Consider the following 17,806-nt stretch of genomic DNA (forward strand, 5'->3'; position numbering starts at 1 on the left):
GAGCCTGACCTGCTATCTAATCCTGGGTCACCTAGACCACAGTTAAGGATTTATGCCTCTATGGTACAGAGATGGGTGCTTTGAATCCCCTTCTACTACAATGGTTTTTAGTCCCATAATACACAATGGCACTGCCCCTCACAGAAGGGAATGTAAGAATAAAACAGTGTCATAGCTGGCTCATCTGAAACCTCCAAGAGCTGAAGAGTAGAACAAAAAGGCTCATTTTATAAGCTTTCTAACATGCATCCTGTATTTCAGCATTTGGCACCATCCGTCAACAAGGGCTACTGTCCACATCACATACACAATGATTACTCGGTGTCAGTAATGCATGACCCTAGAGAAAAGTCTTGTGTGGAGAATGACAGTAATGTTGCCTGGGGAATGCTAAAAAAGAAAGTTTCATTTATTTCTTTATTTTAATAGGCTGTGCTAGTACTTTCCCTACCCTCACATGGTCTAACTTGTAGCTAGGCGGGTGCCTACTTTGGTTGTCTGCTTATACCACTTGACTTAGGGGCTACCTACTTCAAGCCCCTGTCTCTTTGGAGCTCTGCCAAGTAATGCAGCACCCCAAAGTCACCCTCTGAGACAGCAGATCTGGCTACTGGTGGCTCAAATTCCATTCTCCACCTGCTAACTGAATGAAAACTACTTATATTGCAGATAAAATATTTCTCTACAATTACTTTGGATTATTTATCATTTTTGTTTTCCTTAAATTACCCAATAGTGCCAACCTTAATAAATTACCAATTAATCTTTGCTGCTACTCTTTGCCCAAAAAGTAATGTCAAAAAGAGAAGGAAGGTAAAGAACTTGATCACTTATGCTGCCAAAATACGTGATGGAAGTTGGGGAGTGTAGCTGCATTACAAAGGGAACACAAGAGGGGGAAGGCATGACTGGAAACTGGAATATAATGTTCACAAACAAGACTACGAAGAGTTGCTTCACTTTACAAGTGGGAGGCAAGATGAATGTACTCCCCAGGTGGCTGTCACATCTGAAGCCTTGACAACACTCAAAAATAGACAGCCCTTGTGTGGGCATGCTGTCTTTCCACATTACTAAGAAAATTGTCTGGAATAGAGTAATGAAATCTAGTTATGACCTTGTTATTAATGAACTACTGAATAACTTGACATGAAAGGACTTGTAGTCACTGGCATCAGGGGCAGGCATATCAAAATGTTTGTTCAAGTAAGGGCATGTTCTAGATGGACAAGTAGAAAAAACTAAGATAGTGTTAATTATATATACATTTTTCTTTGTAAGACAAATGCACATTTTCTCACAGTAACCAAGTGGGAAGTATTAACATTTTTGAATTGCATGTCTCAGACTGGAATGTAGTCCACAAAACATGTTATAAAATCAGAGGGTCTATATTACGTGATCGAATGGTCAAATAGTGGAACACGTAATAGTCGACCCGTAATAATCGAACCACCACAATGACGAACAGAAAATAAAAAAAGAAAAACCCACCCAAACAAACCATTTAAATGCTCTACACAGGGTGGGCAGGCCCCTCTGCACCCCCCACACCCCCACTACTTAAATATACCAACTCCAAGATCGCACTACAGTGCAGACAATGGAAAACTTCCATTTCTGCACTGTACAGAGATCTCCATTGAACCATTTGACAATGTGGCGGTTTGATTATTACAGGTCGACTATTACGTGTTCAACTATTTGACCATTCAATCACGTAATATAGACCCCAAATCAGATGAGGTATAGCTGCAGGCAAAAGACAGCAGGGGATTGGCAGGTACAGATACAATACAGAGAAATAATCTGGATAAAGGCAAAAAAGAACAACATTCTTCTTTTTACTGGTTATCTATTAATGTATCAATCATCCAAACTATAAAATGCACTAGAGCTACAGAAAGTACAGTTTTGTACCTACCATAAATGTGAGATGTCGGATCCACATTGCAGTGCTCCAACTAATCATAAACCGATATGTCCATCCCTTTAGTAGGCAATTTTCTACTAAACTTCGTGGTGGCTGCACCTGCAAAAATCTTTAACAGTAGACTTAGCTATTTCCTCCATTTCTTTTTTTCTTTAAAACCCAGGCCACACGACAACACAAGGCAAATCCATCATCCAAAAATCTTGTCTTAACATGCTCATGCTCAGCTAAATTCCCAGCCCTCAACCCTGCCTCAACCAGGAAGATAAGCAACAGAAGCGAGGGCCAGCACAGCCAGGAACGAACAGGCCTTGCAACTTATTGCAAAGAATGCTTACCCACTTGTTCAGACAATCTTTACACCTTGCCTCTTTATCAGTGGGGAAAACAGGGTTTTTTAACCACAGAGGCCTTAACCTGGGTCCCTGAGAAACAGTTTCGGAGGTCTGCCTAGGGACTCTTAAAGATACTTATGAGCTTCAGCACCCTATAGTACCTATCAGGTTTAACAGGCAGGAGCAGCAGGAGGCAAATCAGTTCAGGCAGAGCTCTGGAAAACATCTTTCCATTCAACACAGGAGGTATAACCAAGCTAAGGGCTGGGGTAGGACTGCAGCAATGTGGAATGAAGAACATCTACTGCACAATGTATTTAATCTCCACTGGAAACCATTATCTTTGTAATTTACCTTATAGCTGGCCTGCAGATCAATATACTGACTGCACTATAATGACACTTAAACCAAGACAATACAGAGATCCGTTGAGAGCTAGTTTCTTACAGTTCTGCAGCAGTTCCCTGCACATGTAATTCAGCATAGCTATACATCTGCTACTTGGCCTCACAGAATGACTGTGCTGAGGGACTACCAACATGCCAGTCTGTCTCATATTGTGACACAGCTTGCTTGTTTCTACTCTCATAAGTTCCATAAGGCATCAGGGAATCCATGAAGGACTTAAAAATACAGCTTACTTCTCATCATCAAAGCATAGCAGCCTTCTTTCCTTCTCTACTGTAAAAAGGCACAAAAAGTGTGGCAGGACCAGAGCTGCTATTATTCACATTAAAAAAGAGTGTTGGAAATTTTACTGGTTGATGTAATAATGCATGATTTATTGTATGACAAACGTCTACTTTTTTATTGTGGGAACAATTGGGGAAATATATCAGTCCATGGTTTCTTTAAATTCACTTCATTTTTAATGTATTTTCCCCCTCATGGCTAACTTTATAATATGGAATACAACAGGTACAGCCCACACAGGTTGTTTTAGTTAATGGAAATCTAAACAAGCAAAACCAAGAAACTGCAGGCATTTTAAACACACAGCTCTGTGAAAGCTAAAAGCTTTATCAGGCATGTTTCATCAAACTTTGATTATTGCTTATGAAGAAAAATTAGTTACTTCTCTGTCTTACCAACGGATCAGTTTTATTTATTTTCCCACAAGTGCTCAGCACCCATGAACTGGAAATAGCCAAGCATAACATTTGTATTTATTTGTGAATGCAAGAGAAAGATATCTATGTTCAAAACTGTACTATCTCCTTGGAAGAATGCTACTATAGTACTCCAAAATCTCTAAAGCTGTGACTTTAGTTTTATAATGGAATACAAATGAATATCTAGGTACAGACTTTGAACAGAATAAGAACTTGCTTCTTACCACAGGAACAGCAGATGAAACAGTTGGTATGATAGAGGTTCCCCATTGCCTGACAAGCTTGACTTGCTCCATACACACCCTTTTGGCACTTTATGCAGATGCCTGAAAAAAAGGGGAAACATGTTTGTCACTTCGTATAATTATGTTGGTTACTGCCTTACATTTAAAATTATTTTATTGTCACAGTTTAATGAAAATGCTTGAATCAAAGAACAGTGAATCATTTTAATTGTAGCTACAGTGAAATAAAGACAAAGCAAAAAACAGTAAGTACCCATGACCAATCTCCCTAACAGCTGTAGTAAAAGATAAGCATGAAGTCAGGAAAAACTAATTAGCTCTACTTTGAAACAATATTTATAACAGAGTTGTGGAGGCAGTCATCAAATTACCTTCTAAATGTTAAATATGACTCAAAAAAAGACTAGAGAGATGTGAAAGCTGTGAATAAATGCCATTCCTGTACATGGCAACATGCAAGAGAGAAATTACCCCACAGTAACTCAGAATGCAAAAGCAGAATAAGGTCTGTTAAAAAAGATTATTATGATGACACTACTGAACAAACTCTGGCCTGACATGGAGGTTAGTGTTTTTGTTCTTGTTTGTGACAGTGGTGCATATTATTTTGGCTTGCCCAACAAACAACATTTCTACACAATGGTGCTAATTTCTAGAGCAAAGCCTGGTTCTATAGGGTAGATAAATAAAATTCTATGACCCACATGACCACAGTTCAATAGCACCTTAGCAGCAGGTAAAGCTATGTAGGGTAGGAAAGGAGAAAGTGTCTAATGTTGGCTTATTCATACGGGGGGGGGGGGGTCAGTCCAAATTGCTGAACTGTAGATACCTGATGGAAGGTGTCAGGTGTCTTGGAAGCAGAAACAGTTGGTACATAAGGTTGGTCCCTGCCAAGTTATTTATGTGGTAGCTTTCCTGAGACATGTGGAAGTGCGCATGCCTGCAAACCCTCATATCTGCAAGCTTACAGGTAGATGCCAAGAGATAGAATTAGGGTCTAAAAAAACAAACGTTCGATAGTTGCCTATATGATGGGCTACTGTGACCAGTGATCAACCTACCAGGAAAGATGGGCCAGGCTGACTGCTGTAGGGTTAACAGATGGCAGGGGCAGAGAGAAAAAGAAAAACAAAAATGTACAACACATGGGATGTATTATCATGGAACTTATTAACAAAGATACTGGCAACCTTCAAACACTGGACCCCACCCAGTTTGGGTTCGTGAAGGGCCAATTGTGTCTCCTGAACCTGATTGACTTCTTAGACTGAGTCTCTAGAGCTGTGGATGAGGGTAAGGTGGTCCACACAGCCTATCTGGACCTCGCCAAGGCCTTTGACACCATTCCTCACTCTGGAATCATAGATAGTTACTAATATGGGCATTAATCCCTACGTCACTCGATGGGTTGCCAACTGGCTTACTGACAGAACCCACACTGTAAAAGTAGCCGACTCCAAATCCAGCTCCAGACAAGTGACAAGTGGAGTACTTCAGGGTTCAGTTCTGGGACTGCTCTTGTTTGGCATCTACTTCTCTGAAGTACAGGCCAACACTAAGGGACTGACTCTGGCTAACAAAGTTCGCAGATGACTGCAAACTGGGAGCCATTATTGAATCCCCAAATTATGTGGATACTCTACAAAAGGGCCTTACAGAAACAGATGCTTGGTCCCAGAGCCATGGGCTCAAGCTCAATGCCAAAAAATGTATAGTTATCTCCCCTTTATGAAAAAACATGTACTCATGAATTACCACATAGGTGGCAGTGCACTAAACACCAAAAGTGTGATAAGAGACTTAGGGACACAGGTGGACAGTGGTCTCACCTTCGATAACCACATCGCCACAACAGTCAGGAAATCCTTCTATGTGGCACACCTCATCACTAAGGGCTTTTCATCCAGAAAAAATGAGGTGATTGTCCCACTGTACTCATCCCTCATTAGACGCATTATAGAATACAATGCCCCGTTTGGTATGTACCTCTCAAGACATCTACAACAACTGGAAAGGCCGCAGAAATACCTCACTAAAAGAATCACAGGCCTAAAGCAGATGCCCTATGCTGACCACCTTAAAAAACTCCAGCTATACTCTGTTGCATATCGTCTACTCAGAGGTGATCTCTGCTTAACATACAAGGCCATGTCAAACCCAGAGCTGTTGGACATGCTACACTTAAAGAAATCCCAATCCCTCAGAGCCACATGCTCCAGGGATCTAAACCTTGTCATCACAATAAACAAAATATGCTGGAGGGATAGGTTCCTGACACAGAGACTCCCCAGACTTTGGAATAGACTGCCCATACATGTCAAGCAGAGCACCTCTTTGGCCCTCTTCAAAAGGAACCTTGACGATTGGATGGGAGAAAGTAAATTCACCCTGGGGATCACGTCAGTCGCCCTGCTAGACAGGGATCCAGGGAAGTAAACGATGTGGGAAGAAATAGCCAGGGAATTGTTATGGCTGGGCTTGTATAGGCCCCAGGGCCAATAGCCTAGTACCAACCTATGAACATATGAACCACCGTCATCAACATCATCATCATCATCATTACTAATCAGTGAATTGTTGCACTATTTACAAACCACAAATGCTGTGGATACAAGTGTTAATTAATAACCTTTTACAATTATTCCTTCCACTACAGCTACAAGGATTTTGCATACCTAGTTTTTTTTAGACAGCACAGTGGTACAGTTCTTAGCACCACAGCTTAACAGAGTGTAGTTCTCAGGTCTGATCCCCAGCAGAAATGTCTTCTGTGTGTGCAAGTCCTTGTTTTCTGCCACATCCTAAAACATGCTGAAAGGCGAACTTGTGTGCATCTTAATTGCACACAAGGGTATGTGATTGTGTGTGTGTGTGTGTGTGTGTGTGTGTGTGTGTGTGTGTGTGTGTGTGTGTGTGTGTGTGTGTGTGTGTGTGTGTGTATACTCTGATGGACTAGCATCCTATCCATAATTGGATCTCTGCTTTGAGCCCAAAACAGACTCAGGCATGGAAAAGAAATCCTAACTCCATTCTTTCTCCCTCACTGCTCATTAGTACAGAAGAAGCATACAGTGCATATTTTGCCTCTAAGAAAATGTCATCTACAATACAGGTTTGGGGTTAAGTGCTTTGTGTGGCTAGAAACCCTAACCTGAAAAGGATGTGGAATCAGATCAAGATTATACAAATTTCAGTTCAAAAAGAATATATGTATTATTATTTTTTATGACTTGGTTTAATGAGAAGCACCTACCTTTCTAAATCCACTGTTTGCTTGTGCAAAATCACAACATAAAAGGAGAAACGAAGTAGAATAATTTTCCCACTAATACAAATATATATCCCACAAAGCTGCCATGTAAGTAGCTGTCTAAACTTCATGTGACCTCATCTAATGGTGACTAATGATTAGAGCCTGGTATAATGGCTAAGGAGTTTTGCTCACAGATACAAGGTACAGAGTCTGATTCTCACCTCGGGAAAGGAAATTGGTTAGGCTTACAAGGGTCTGTTAACAAAGCTAGCCTAGTAATTCTCTATGAACATATGAAGCCATGAAATAAGCTAAAAGGAATGCCAATAAAACTCACTGTGCTTTCTTGAAAATTCATATAATATATAGAATGGGTAAAAATAGCAAATCGTGCCATAACTAGTAACATTTTCAAAGTTTTCTTAAATCTATAACTCTTCAACTAATATGACTTTTTTGTATGCAACATCAAGTAGTTCTGAAAAAATAAATAAATAAAATCAGTTTCTCATAAAGTAGCTACCTGACAGGTTCAGTACTAATACAGTATCAGGAGCAATGAAACAGAGTAGTTAAAAGCTGCATGAAACAGAGCAGTAAATGTACTGCTAGTACAGTTTTTTTAATAAAAAATATATTATTTTGGGTCTAGTCCAGTGCCACACAGGGATTAATCCCTGACTAAGACCCAGTTGACCCATGTTCGATTAACATCACTGGTGCTGGAATATCTGAGTAGGGAGTAGAGGATTTAAGCAGCCAATGCCAGCTCACTTATCCTGGTAGATGGTAGCACCAGCTGCTGCATTAGCAACCTCTGCTGCAGAATAGATGTATCACTGGCAGTGGTGGGATCACCACATCACATATTGGGATTCAGTGGTGTGGATACTGATCTCTTGTAGCCTGTAAACAGTGTTCACTAAAGAAGGTGTTTGAACTCTCAAGCAGCCACATGGTAGACATTCAGAGTTTCATATCACAATAGTTTTATTCATTTTTGTTAGCTTAGTTAGTCAGAGAGAGCAGGCAAGATCTCAGCAGAGGATTATGGCAAGCTGACAAGGAGCCAGTTGGCTGAGGTGTGCCAAGCCAAAGAACTGGTGCATGCCAACCTGACTAAAGGAGAAATGATTGCAACCTTAGTCACAGCTGAATCACAGACCAGCAACAAGGAAGACAACCAGACTGACCTTGGGGATATACAACTCTCAGAAAATGGACAGTTCAACCTTTCCTCAGAGGACTTAAAAATCCATCTGGAGTTAAAGATACTTAAACTGCAAGCTGAACATTTGGAACTAGAATCAACAGACAGACTGCAGCATTTGGAAGCTGAAGAAAAGGAGAAACAGATGGAATTAGCATCTGCAGAGGGACTGAGTCATCTTGAAGTTGAAGTCAATGAGTGGTAGAGGCAATATGAAAAAGAAACGCTGACTCTTCGCCAGGGTCATAGAGGTAACGGGGAAGGGAGTAACCATACTCCAGAAGCAATAAAGGTCAGTAAACTTCTTCCTCAGTACCAAGAAGGTAATAATTGTGATAGTTTTATTCATATGTTTGAAAGAGTATGCAAACAGTATAATGCTGACCGAAGGGGGGAGAGGTGTGATGAAAGGAGGTACTGCCAGCACAGCTAGCTGGAATTTTGTAAATAATTATATGTCATTTGTGAATATCAAACTGATTATACAAGTTGCTTGTGTTACAAATCTATTAGAACTGTATGTCATACAAGATGCTGATGTTACAAATGTATTAGCATTGTTTGTCATGTGTACATCAAAGTGATTTTTGTAGACATTTGTGTTGAAAGGTAATTGTAAAGTGCTTTTGATTAAAATGTATCCACATTGTGCCCAAGTCCAGAGAACAGAAATGTACATGCACTATTGTAACTATTTAAATATATATGTTTTAACAGAGGAAACTGGGAGACAGCAGGTTAACCTCAATCCAGCAAACTTTAAAAAATATCTGAAATTAAATCACTTTATATGCTAGACCATTAAGATACTATCTCACAGGTTTCAATGCAGTCAGAGACAGAAAGTCTGTACTGGGAAGATTTCTGTATTGTCTTTGGGGTGAACTAATTATTACTCTGGAAGCATGGAGGTATGAAATTATTGTATGACTTCCAGCACCTGCCACAGATCTGAGCAAAAGTCCTTGTGCGTGTATTTTTACAGGTAGGTGCTCAGTCCTGACAGCTTCCAGCAATGGGGGTTTGCATGGGAACTAGAAGTCAGATGACCAGAAGTGATGTCATTCTGCAAGCTATCTCAGAAGTAATATGTAATATGAGACCAAGCATTCTGTATTCTGTCTTGGGCCTGACAACAAGAAGAACCATTCACCACATCATCTGCCTTGCTCTGTTAAGTAAGTTATTAGGGAATAGTGATTCTCTCAGATTCAGTCAGGAATATAGTGAAGCTTAGTTTAGATATTGTTTTTCTTTATTTGTCTGAGCCTGTCTTTCAATGTTATTTTAAATAGTGCCTGTGTTTTGAACTCTGATGTAACTGTGAATATATACTTAGTATTTTCTTGTTCTTTTATTATTTATTATAGGTTCATAGGTGTGTACTAGGCTAATGGCCCTGGGGCCTTTACAACCCTGGCATCATGCCACTCGACCTTAGTTCCCAGTGCCTTTGTCGAGTAGAGTCACTGGAGTGATCCCCGGGGTGAATTTTCTATTTCCCATCCACTCATCAAGATGTCTCTTGAAGAGGGCCAGTGACATGCTCTGTTTGACATGTATGGGAAGTCCATTCCATAGCATGGTCAGTCTCTGGGTTATGAGCCTATCCCTCCAGCACATTCTGTTGATTGTGGTAATGAGGTTCAGGTCTCTGGAGCATGTGGTGCCCAGAGATTGGGATTTCTTTACATGTAGCATTTCTAACAGAGCTGGGTCAGACATGGCTTTGTAAGTCAAGCAGAGATCACCTCTAAGTAGGTGATATGAGACAGAAAACAGTTGGAGTTTTTTGAGTCTGTCCATATAGGACAAGTGTTTAAGGCCTTGGGTCCTCTTTGTGAGGTACTTCTGCAGCCTCTCCAGTTGTTGCAGGTGTCTAGTGAGGTACATGCCAAATGGGGCATTGTACTCGATGATTGGCCTAATGAGCGAAGAGTAGACGGAGACAATGACTTCTTTCTTCCTGGATGCAAAACCCTTAGTAATGAGATGTGCCACATAGAAGGACTTTATGACCACAGTGGCAATGTGGTGGTCAAAACAGAGGTTGCTGTCAACCTGTGTTCCCAGACCTCTTATAACGCCTTCTGTCTTCAGTGGACTACCATCGATGTGGTAATTCATGGGAACCAGGTTTTTCCCAAAGGGGATGATGACATATTTGTTGGCATTGAGCTTAAGGCCATGCTTCTGACACCAGTCGTTGGTCTCATTTATTTAAACCTCATATATTTAAATCTTTCACTGTGACTGATCTTTGTAGAGATATTTAAGTTTTGAGAGTACTTGCACATTTATTTGGTAACACTGTGTGGGCCATTTCTAATAGCCTTGCTCTTGGCCAAACTGCCATTTGTACTAATATTAATTTCACTCAGTATATTGAGTACCATTGGAACAGCCTTAAGGTAACTGGCAGGAGTGTCTGGTGGCAGTCATAACTACCTTATAGTCTGTGCAGAAGGGGGCATAGCTAGCAAACCTGTGCCAGCCTTTCCCAGGTGTGTGTGTGTGTGTGTGTGTGTGTGTGTGTGTGTGTGTGTGTGTGTGTGTGTGTGTGTGTGTGTGTGTTTGTGTGTGTAAATCAAATCTCCAAGAGTGTGTGTGTCAGCTATTTAGGCAGGGACACGAATCCCAGGTTGGACAGACAGAGTGTTGCAGGACTTGGCTTGGATCTCTGGCTAAGGACTCAACTCTATAGCTGTGCCAGTGGGAAGTCTTACTGGGGATCTGGAGAGAGAGGGAGAAACCAGCCCTGGACTGACTGTGGTCTCTGTATGCTCTTATGGGAAATGGCACTTTTGATGCAAAGAGCTGCATCTGGAAATACTGTGTGCGTACCTGTTATCCTCTCAGTGACTGTCCCCCACTGATACCAGTGGTTAGGATTGAGGCTCCTTGATTACTAGTCCAGTGGTGGGATATCCACATCACATATTGGTTGTCAGTGGTGGGATATCCACATCACAGGCAGCTACAGCCAAGCAGAGCTTACACTGTCTATTACAAGGGAAGCCATAGGCTGTAAAGTGCATGCATGCTTCCCTGAGTAGCTTGCTTCTGTAACAACTGCAGTGCTGCCATGGAGATAGGAGCTAAGTTAGCTCACCTGACTTTCTAACTGCCCTCTCCCTACCATCTGACCCTCACCTCTTAGGAGGAACATAGAAGGAGAAGTCTGCCCAAGAGATAAATCGGCCAATAGGGTATCACTCTGGGGAGGTTGGATGGGCCCAAAATTCACTCTGAATGGGGAATACACTGAGGTCAGGGGCAAGGAACAAATGGGTCACGGGACACTTGATCTCAGATGGGAGAAATGGAGAGTTCATACCAGAGGCCAAATCGAAGTCCCTCAGGAGGAATGAATTAACCAACTGAATGTGAAATCAAGTTTTAAGAGCCGCAGTGGTGCAGCGGTTAGCATTGTCGCCTCACAGCAAGAGGTTCTCCTGTTCGATTCTCAGCTGGAGCGCCTTCTGTGTGGAGTCTGCATGTCCTTCCCATGGTCGAGTGATGTCTAAAGACATGCAGATAGGTGCATGCATGAATGGCTGTGCCTTCTTTGAAGGTTGGGCGTCAGGCTGGCAACTCGGCACTGTAAAAACCCACTGCTAATCATTAGCGGACCGGAGTTCCAGTATCGCGACCCCTAACCGGGAAAAGCTGAAAGAAGGCACTTGAAATCAAGTTTTAAATACTTAACCTCTATCTAACTGCCCATACAGCTATCAGAATACCTTTATACAGAGCCACCAGAAACAGAAAATAACTAAATACACGCAATCTGCTGTCTCTATCTTTATTTATTCCTTGTCTCACAGGGTTCCATATGGTTGCTCAAAACATTTTAGAGAAATGAACAATGATAAATTATAGTTCCTGAGTTCGACTTCTCTGATTTTCATTACTTCTGAATGTCATTACTCACCTGTATGTAATCAACAACCCACAAGTAATTACATTAAAAAAATGTACAGCCTCAGAGACATTATATTTAATAAGAAAGACTTAAAGGGCAGGGCCCTCATAAAATTAACATATGCTGTTTAATAATTTATTCTGTAGCTTGTTATATGAGCTACGGTACACAGTTATTCATATAATTTGTTTTATGTGTGGGGGTTTGAACTCAGTATAGCTTAATTACATTTTTTTCAGCAAAGAATGTTTGTTTCTGTGACTTCGTAACTATATGTGCTCTCAGTTTGTCCTGCAGCAATGCTAACAAAATGCCTGTTACTGCACCATATAAAGGAGTCTGACAGATGATAAAACTTTACAAATATCAAATTATTTTTTGCTGCCTGGCACAGAACCAAAATGCCTTTTGCCGTCTCTCACAGCTGCCTCAGAGGTTCCATGTATAACTGAAGAAAAAGGGTGAGGGGACTGCATCATCCTTCACAAGCACACAGCTTCTACCTTTCACACTGGCCTTCCATGCAAAAAAGTAAAAAAAGAGAAATGGCCATGGTAAATAAACTGAGATTACTAGTATCTACCAGCAGACAGTTCAAAACACCACTGACAATCTTCCTTTAACTGTTTAGGATCTCATTTTCTCCCTGAGACAACGTATTAATAAAAAATATCCACTATTCAGTTACATTGACTGGATTTGTATTCATTCTAGCCCATGTACTAAGCCAAGTGGAAAACAACAGTAAACACAACCAAAACACTACTTAAGCAATTAAGTGTGGTACTCACTGTGTAACCACTCAGTTCACCATGACAGACTTAAGTACCACAGAGAAAGCCTGGGATTGCAACCAAATCATTTGTGTTTCTGGCCAAGTCACACATCCCTTTAGTTTTTTTTATGACACATGACATTTGTGAAATGCTGAACACAGGGGTGACTAACAGTGATTATATATTTATTAAAATAGGTACTGTAAACCTAAGAGACACATGCATTGCAACACTTAACTCATTTCTAATTTTCTGTAGTTCTGTTCTCTTGCTGAGGACTGCACTATTTATTCCTTAAACAAAACTCATGTTTTTTCTCCTCCCTGCATCTCACAATCAGTTGCCACTACTTTGCTTCACATTCACTGGGTCTACAGGGCCTAGCTTAGCCTCAATCCCCTGTGCACAACACCGCTCTGGTCCAGGGCCAGTGAGGAAATTGAGGACGCTGGTGCAGTGTCATAGTGCTCCAGGGTGTGTGTTCCAACTCCCACCACCATGCAGTAGTCTTTGTCAGCTCTACTATCAATGCCTTAAAAAGGTTCAAGCATGCTCCTGCACAAGTGCAACCTCCTGACTACGAGCATATCTTCTAACATGAAAATAAAGGTTCTGAAATAAAATCTTCAATGACTGTTCCTAAAAGCGCAACTCATGCTCCACACATACACTCACTCCACAAAAAATGTACAGTATGTCATTAAAAACAGATTTTTACGCAGTTTATTTATACAAGGATTGTATAAGTAAAAAAAGCCATTCAGTAACAAAACTGTCCAACAAAAAAGCATTTCCTTAAAGATATATTAACAAGGAAAAATAACAATTTTCACACAGCAATGACATACTGGAAGGTTTACTCCAAACTGCTACTTATCTGCCCAGCCTTAAAAGTATTGTTAGCTGTCCATTACTTCCACAAAGCACATAGTCACAGTACTTCAGTGGCAAGAAACCTCTGAAGCTTTTGACATCCAAACTGTCCTTTACATGGCTCTGCTCTTTGCTAATGACACTTTGGGCATGTAGAAGGTTTCCTAAAGCTATGAAAGCTGCATGGTAATCATATCCCAGGCAAAGATATAACACAAATAGCTTAGGCTACTACAACACTGATCTAAATTTTGAACATAGGACCCAAGAAGTCAGAACTGGTGAGGCCACCTTCACAAAGAGGCAGGTCACTAGTGGAGTACCACAGGGCTCCGTGCTGGACCCACTCATGTTTGGCATCTACTTCTCAGAGGTTAAGGCTAATGTCAAGGGCCTCTGCCTCACTAAGTGCACAGATGATGGTAAATTGGCAGCTATCATAAATTTGCCCATGACACTAACATCCTGTAAGAGGATAACACAGACAAATGACTGGTGCCAATGCCACAGATTAAAACAATGCAAAGAAGTGCATTATAGTGACTTTTGAGAAAAAGTCTACCTGGTAAAATTACTCCATTTACAACATACCCTAACAGTTGATCCAGTAGTTAATTATCTGGGAGCAAATGTAGACAGTAATCTGGCCTTTGACCAACATGTAGCCAAGATAGTAAGAAAATCATTGTATGACACCCAACTTATAAATAAGAGTATGACCTCCAGGTTACAGTACCACTCTACTCATCCCTTATCAGACCCATCACTGAGTACAATGCTCCCTTTGGCATGTACTTGACTAGGCAAATGCAACAAATGGAATACCCACAGAGGTTCATCACCAAAAGAATCCAGAGTATTAACATACCATCCTTTAGAGATCACCTTAGAGCCCTGTCTCTAGAGTCAGTCTCCTACAGGTTGTTGAGAGGTGATCTGTGCTTGCATGTAAAGCATCCTTAGATCCAGCCCTGATGGAACTTTTGCACATCTGTAAAACGAGTAGCGCCAGGAACATTAGATTTAGGGATCTGAACTTTGCTTGCGACATAAAAAAGAACATGCTGGTGAGACACACATGTGCATCGCAGGATCCCCATGCTCTGGAATAGGCTTTCCATCCATGTGAAGTAGAGTTCATCCCTAACCCTATTCATATGTAACCTTGATCATTAGATGGGAAATCACAAATTCATTTCTAGGCTGGACCCCATGTCTCTTACAGCCAGAAGCCAACAATAAGCATTCCCTAACTAACATTGGATGGCTAATCATAAATTCATCCCTGAGCTGCCCCCCATGTATCTTACAGACCAAGGCTAGCAGTAAACATTCCCTAACTAACATAGCCCCCCACATAACATTTTAGTAAACACCTAAATAACATAACTCTCATAACAAGCATACCCTCCATTAAGACACATTACCAAATGGGATGTAATTGTGTTGGGTTGCGTGGCTAGGCTTATAGCGGCCCCAGTGGTCATTAGCTTAGTATATACCTATGAACCTATGAACATCTAATAATACTGTAAGATGTCCATCTCACAGACATCTAAATACATAGCATACTATGGTTGGACTGCCAGCACAAATGCTAAAAGAACAATGTTATAAAAGCAATAACTGGTGTAAAGTCTGATATATGTTTCACACTGTACCTAACAGAAGACCATGGTTATCCGCAATTTATTTTATTTTCATTTTATTGAAGTTTGTTAGCAGGGTAGTTCAATGATCACAACAGGCCATTTGCAGACCCAGCCTGGGTGACAAAATTCACAAAAAATAAAACAAAAGTAATTCACAGACATAGAGTAATCACACACTACTGAGGAAGTAAAAGGTAATCACAGTTGAAAGCTCTAAATAAAGTAGAATACCTCATGTGTTCGGGATGCACTAATGACACAAGCACACTCTCTACATTTGAATAAGATACTACCGAAAAACTGACAAAGTCAGACATCCTTTCTGCGCATTACCTGGAATACGACAACCACAACTGGAGAAGGGCATACAAGTCAGCAGACTCTGGCATTCCATTGTCCTACAGGAATAGGTTAACCTCATTCCACTAGATTTGTCAAAAATCAGAACAGACACATATTAGCATCAGACATTTACAGTTATACAGCATTCATTCGCTAGGCTGTGTGTAATTGAGCAGCACTGAGCAGATTATCACATAGCAGGATGTGAAACTCAGCAGAACACAAAACAGTGGAAAACACTTTAGCATACAGGAAATATTTTGTTTTATGAGGTTAATGGTACAAAGCACTGAACGTTTTTAACATAACTGCATTCTAATATTGCAGCGTCTTGGATAGTGTTTCCTTTTTCTGGCATAGTACTCTGAGAAAATACCACTTGCATCCAAACCACAACATAAGTTCCCACAGCACTACATATCTAATTATTAGATACCAGATTTACTGAATAAGCTTTTATAGATAAGTGTTTTGTGTGGAAACATCTTACAACTGACTTGTGCTTTTCATAGTAGTACTTGAAAGAAATCTTTGGTTTGGTTGTTTTTATAGTAATACTTGAAATAAAGATTTGCCTGATCATGTTGTGAAAAGATTCACCTCTGTCCTAATATAATTTAAGGTTAAAGTAGTCAGAAACAGAATAATGCATCAAACTAGCAAGAAAAACTCAAAATAAACTCTGTTATAGGCTTACATTTTACTTTTGCTAACTTCAAAAGAAATGCTAAATTCTGAACGTTTAAATATAGATGTGCTCTGGGATTAGGGCTATTCGCATATCTTCTACAAAAAAAACATAATTTGCCAAGACTATGGAAAGGAAAAATAACTTTTAATGACTCTGTAGATGTAAGGTACCACTGTCTTGTTGTTTATTTCTCTGTTTATGAAGCAAAAACGAGTCCACATATTTGGAAGGACTCCATTTTAGGTCTTTTTAGAAGCAAGGAAATGGAAGGCATGCACCAAATGCAGAGTATTATAGCTTATTCTATATGTCAGGGGTGCATTACAACTGAACCATGCACAGAAACACAGGATTATCAGAATGTTTTCCTCTATAGCTTATCTTCCATAGGGACTACAAATGCTTTTGGCTTTCCTTACACTGTACACCTCAATATGGTAGGACCGCGGTGGTGCAGCAGTTAGCATTGTAGCCTCACAGCAAGAGGTTCTCCCATTCGATTCTTGGCTGAAGCGCCTTCTGTGTGGAGTCTGCATGTCCTCCCCGCGGTCGTATGACGTTTAAAGACATGCAGGTAGGTGCGTGCCTGAATGGGTGTGCCTTCTTTGAAGGTTGGGCATCGAGCTGGCAACTCGACACCATAAAATCCATTGCCAATCATTAGTGGACCGGAGTTTCATTGTGACCCCTAACCGGGAAAAGCCGAAATATTTTAGTACACCTCAACATGGTAAGGGAAATGACCATGGTCCTCATTTATTCTGGTTTGTGTACAAATATGATAAGCAGTTTAAATGTACTGCAGAACATCTGGGAACTACAATTGTAAAATGATAGCAATGCCACTTAACTCATTATGAGACAACGTACAAGTATGTTTGCCTCTTTATGTTGGCTTTTTTTTGCAACTGTTTTCAACAGTCAGCAATTGTGCTTGAGCAAGTCACACTGTTTCAGTCCCCTTCTTTCAGTCCAAATTTTAGGCCCATACTCCTAGAGTCCCAGAATCCAATAGTATTCTTACAGTTAGTATATTAATCTCTAGCCTCAAATGCTGCCTGACCCAATAGATTTTACTCTTCTTTCTGACATGATGGTAAAGTAGTGCCACTCTCATTGTCCCTTTAAAACACTGCATAAACAGTTTAGGTCTTCTATACCATTTTAAACATTTTCATTAAAAGATTCATGGAATTTTCATAGAGATGTTGTAAATGAAAATATACAGCTCACAGATTAAATATGCTGTTTGATTTATACAGACAGCTCTGACTGGCAAACTGGATCTGGATTCAGTTGGTTCTGATTAGAAAGCTACAGTACCATGTACCGTAACTTCCTTCCAGTAGCCTACATTTCATACACTTTAATACAAGTACCTTTGCTCAGAACCAGATTACCTAATAGGCAGGCATAAAACACAGACTAGGTGGGCTAATGGGTCCCTATCTGTCAA

At 40.5% G+C, this 17,806-nt stretch overlaps 1 protein-coding gene across 1 annotated transcript in view; it reads right to left on the reverse strand.

Annotated features, from left to right (window-relative positions):
* Positions 1-17,806, reverse strand: part of LOC122810344 (WT1 interacting protein) — a 1,063,629-nt gene that overhangs the window by 661,354 nt on the left and 384,469 nt on the right. The window contains exon 2 of the mRNA XM_044081920.1: positions 3,605-3,706. Within this exon, the coding sequence (XP_043937855.1) occupies positions 3,605-3,706 (102 nt within the window). The remainder of the gene's footprint in view (positions 1-3,604; positions 3,707-17,806) is intronic.

Source organism: Protopterus annectens, chromosome 8.part1 (assembly GCF_019279795.1).
Source record: "Protopterus annectens isolate FY-2018-M chromosome 8.part1, PAN1.0, whole genome shotgun sequence".
Classification (NCBI taxonomy): Eukaryota; Metazoa; Chordata; order Ceratodontiformes; family Protopteridae; genus Protopterus; species Protopterus annectens.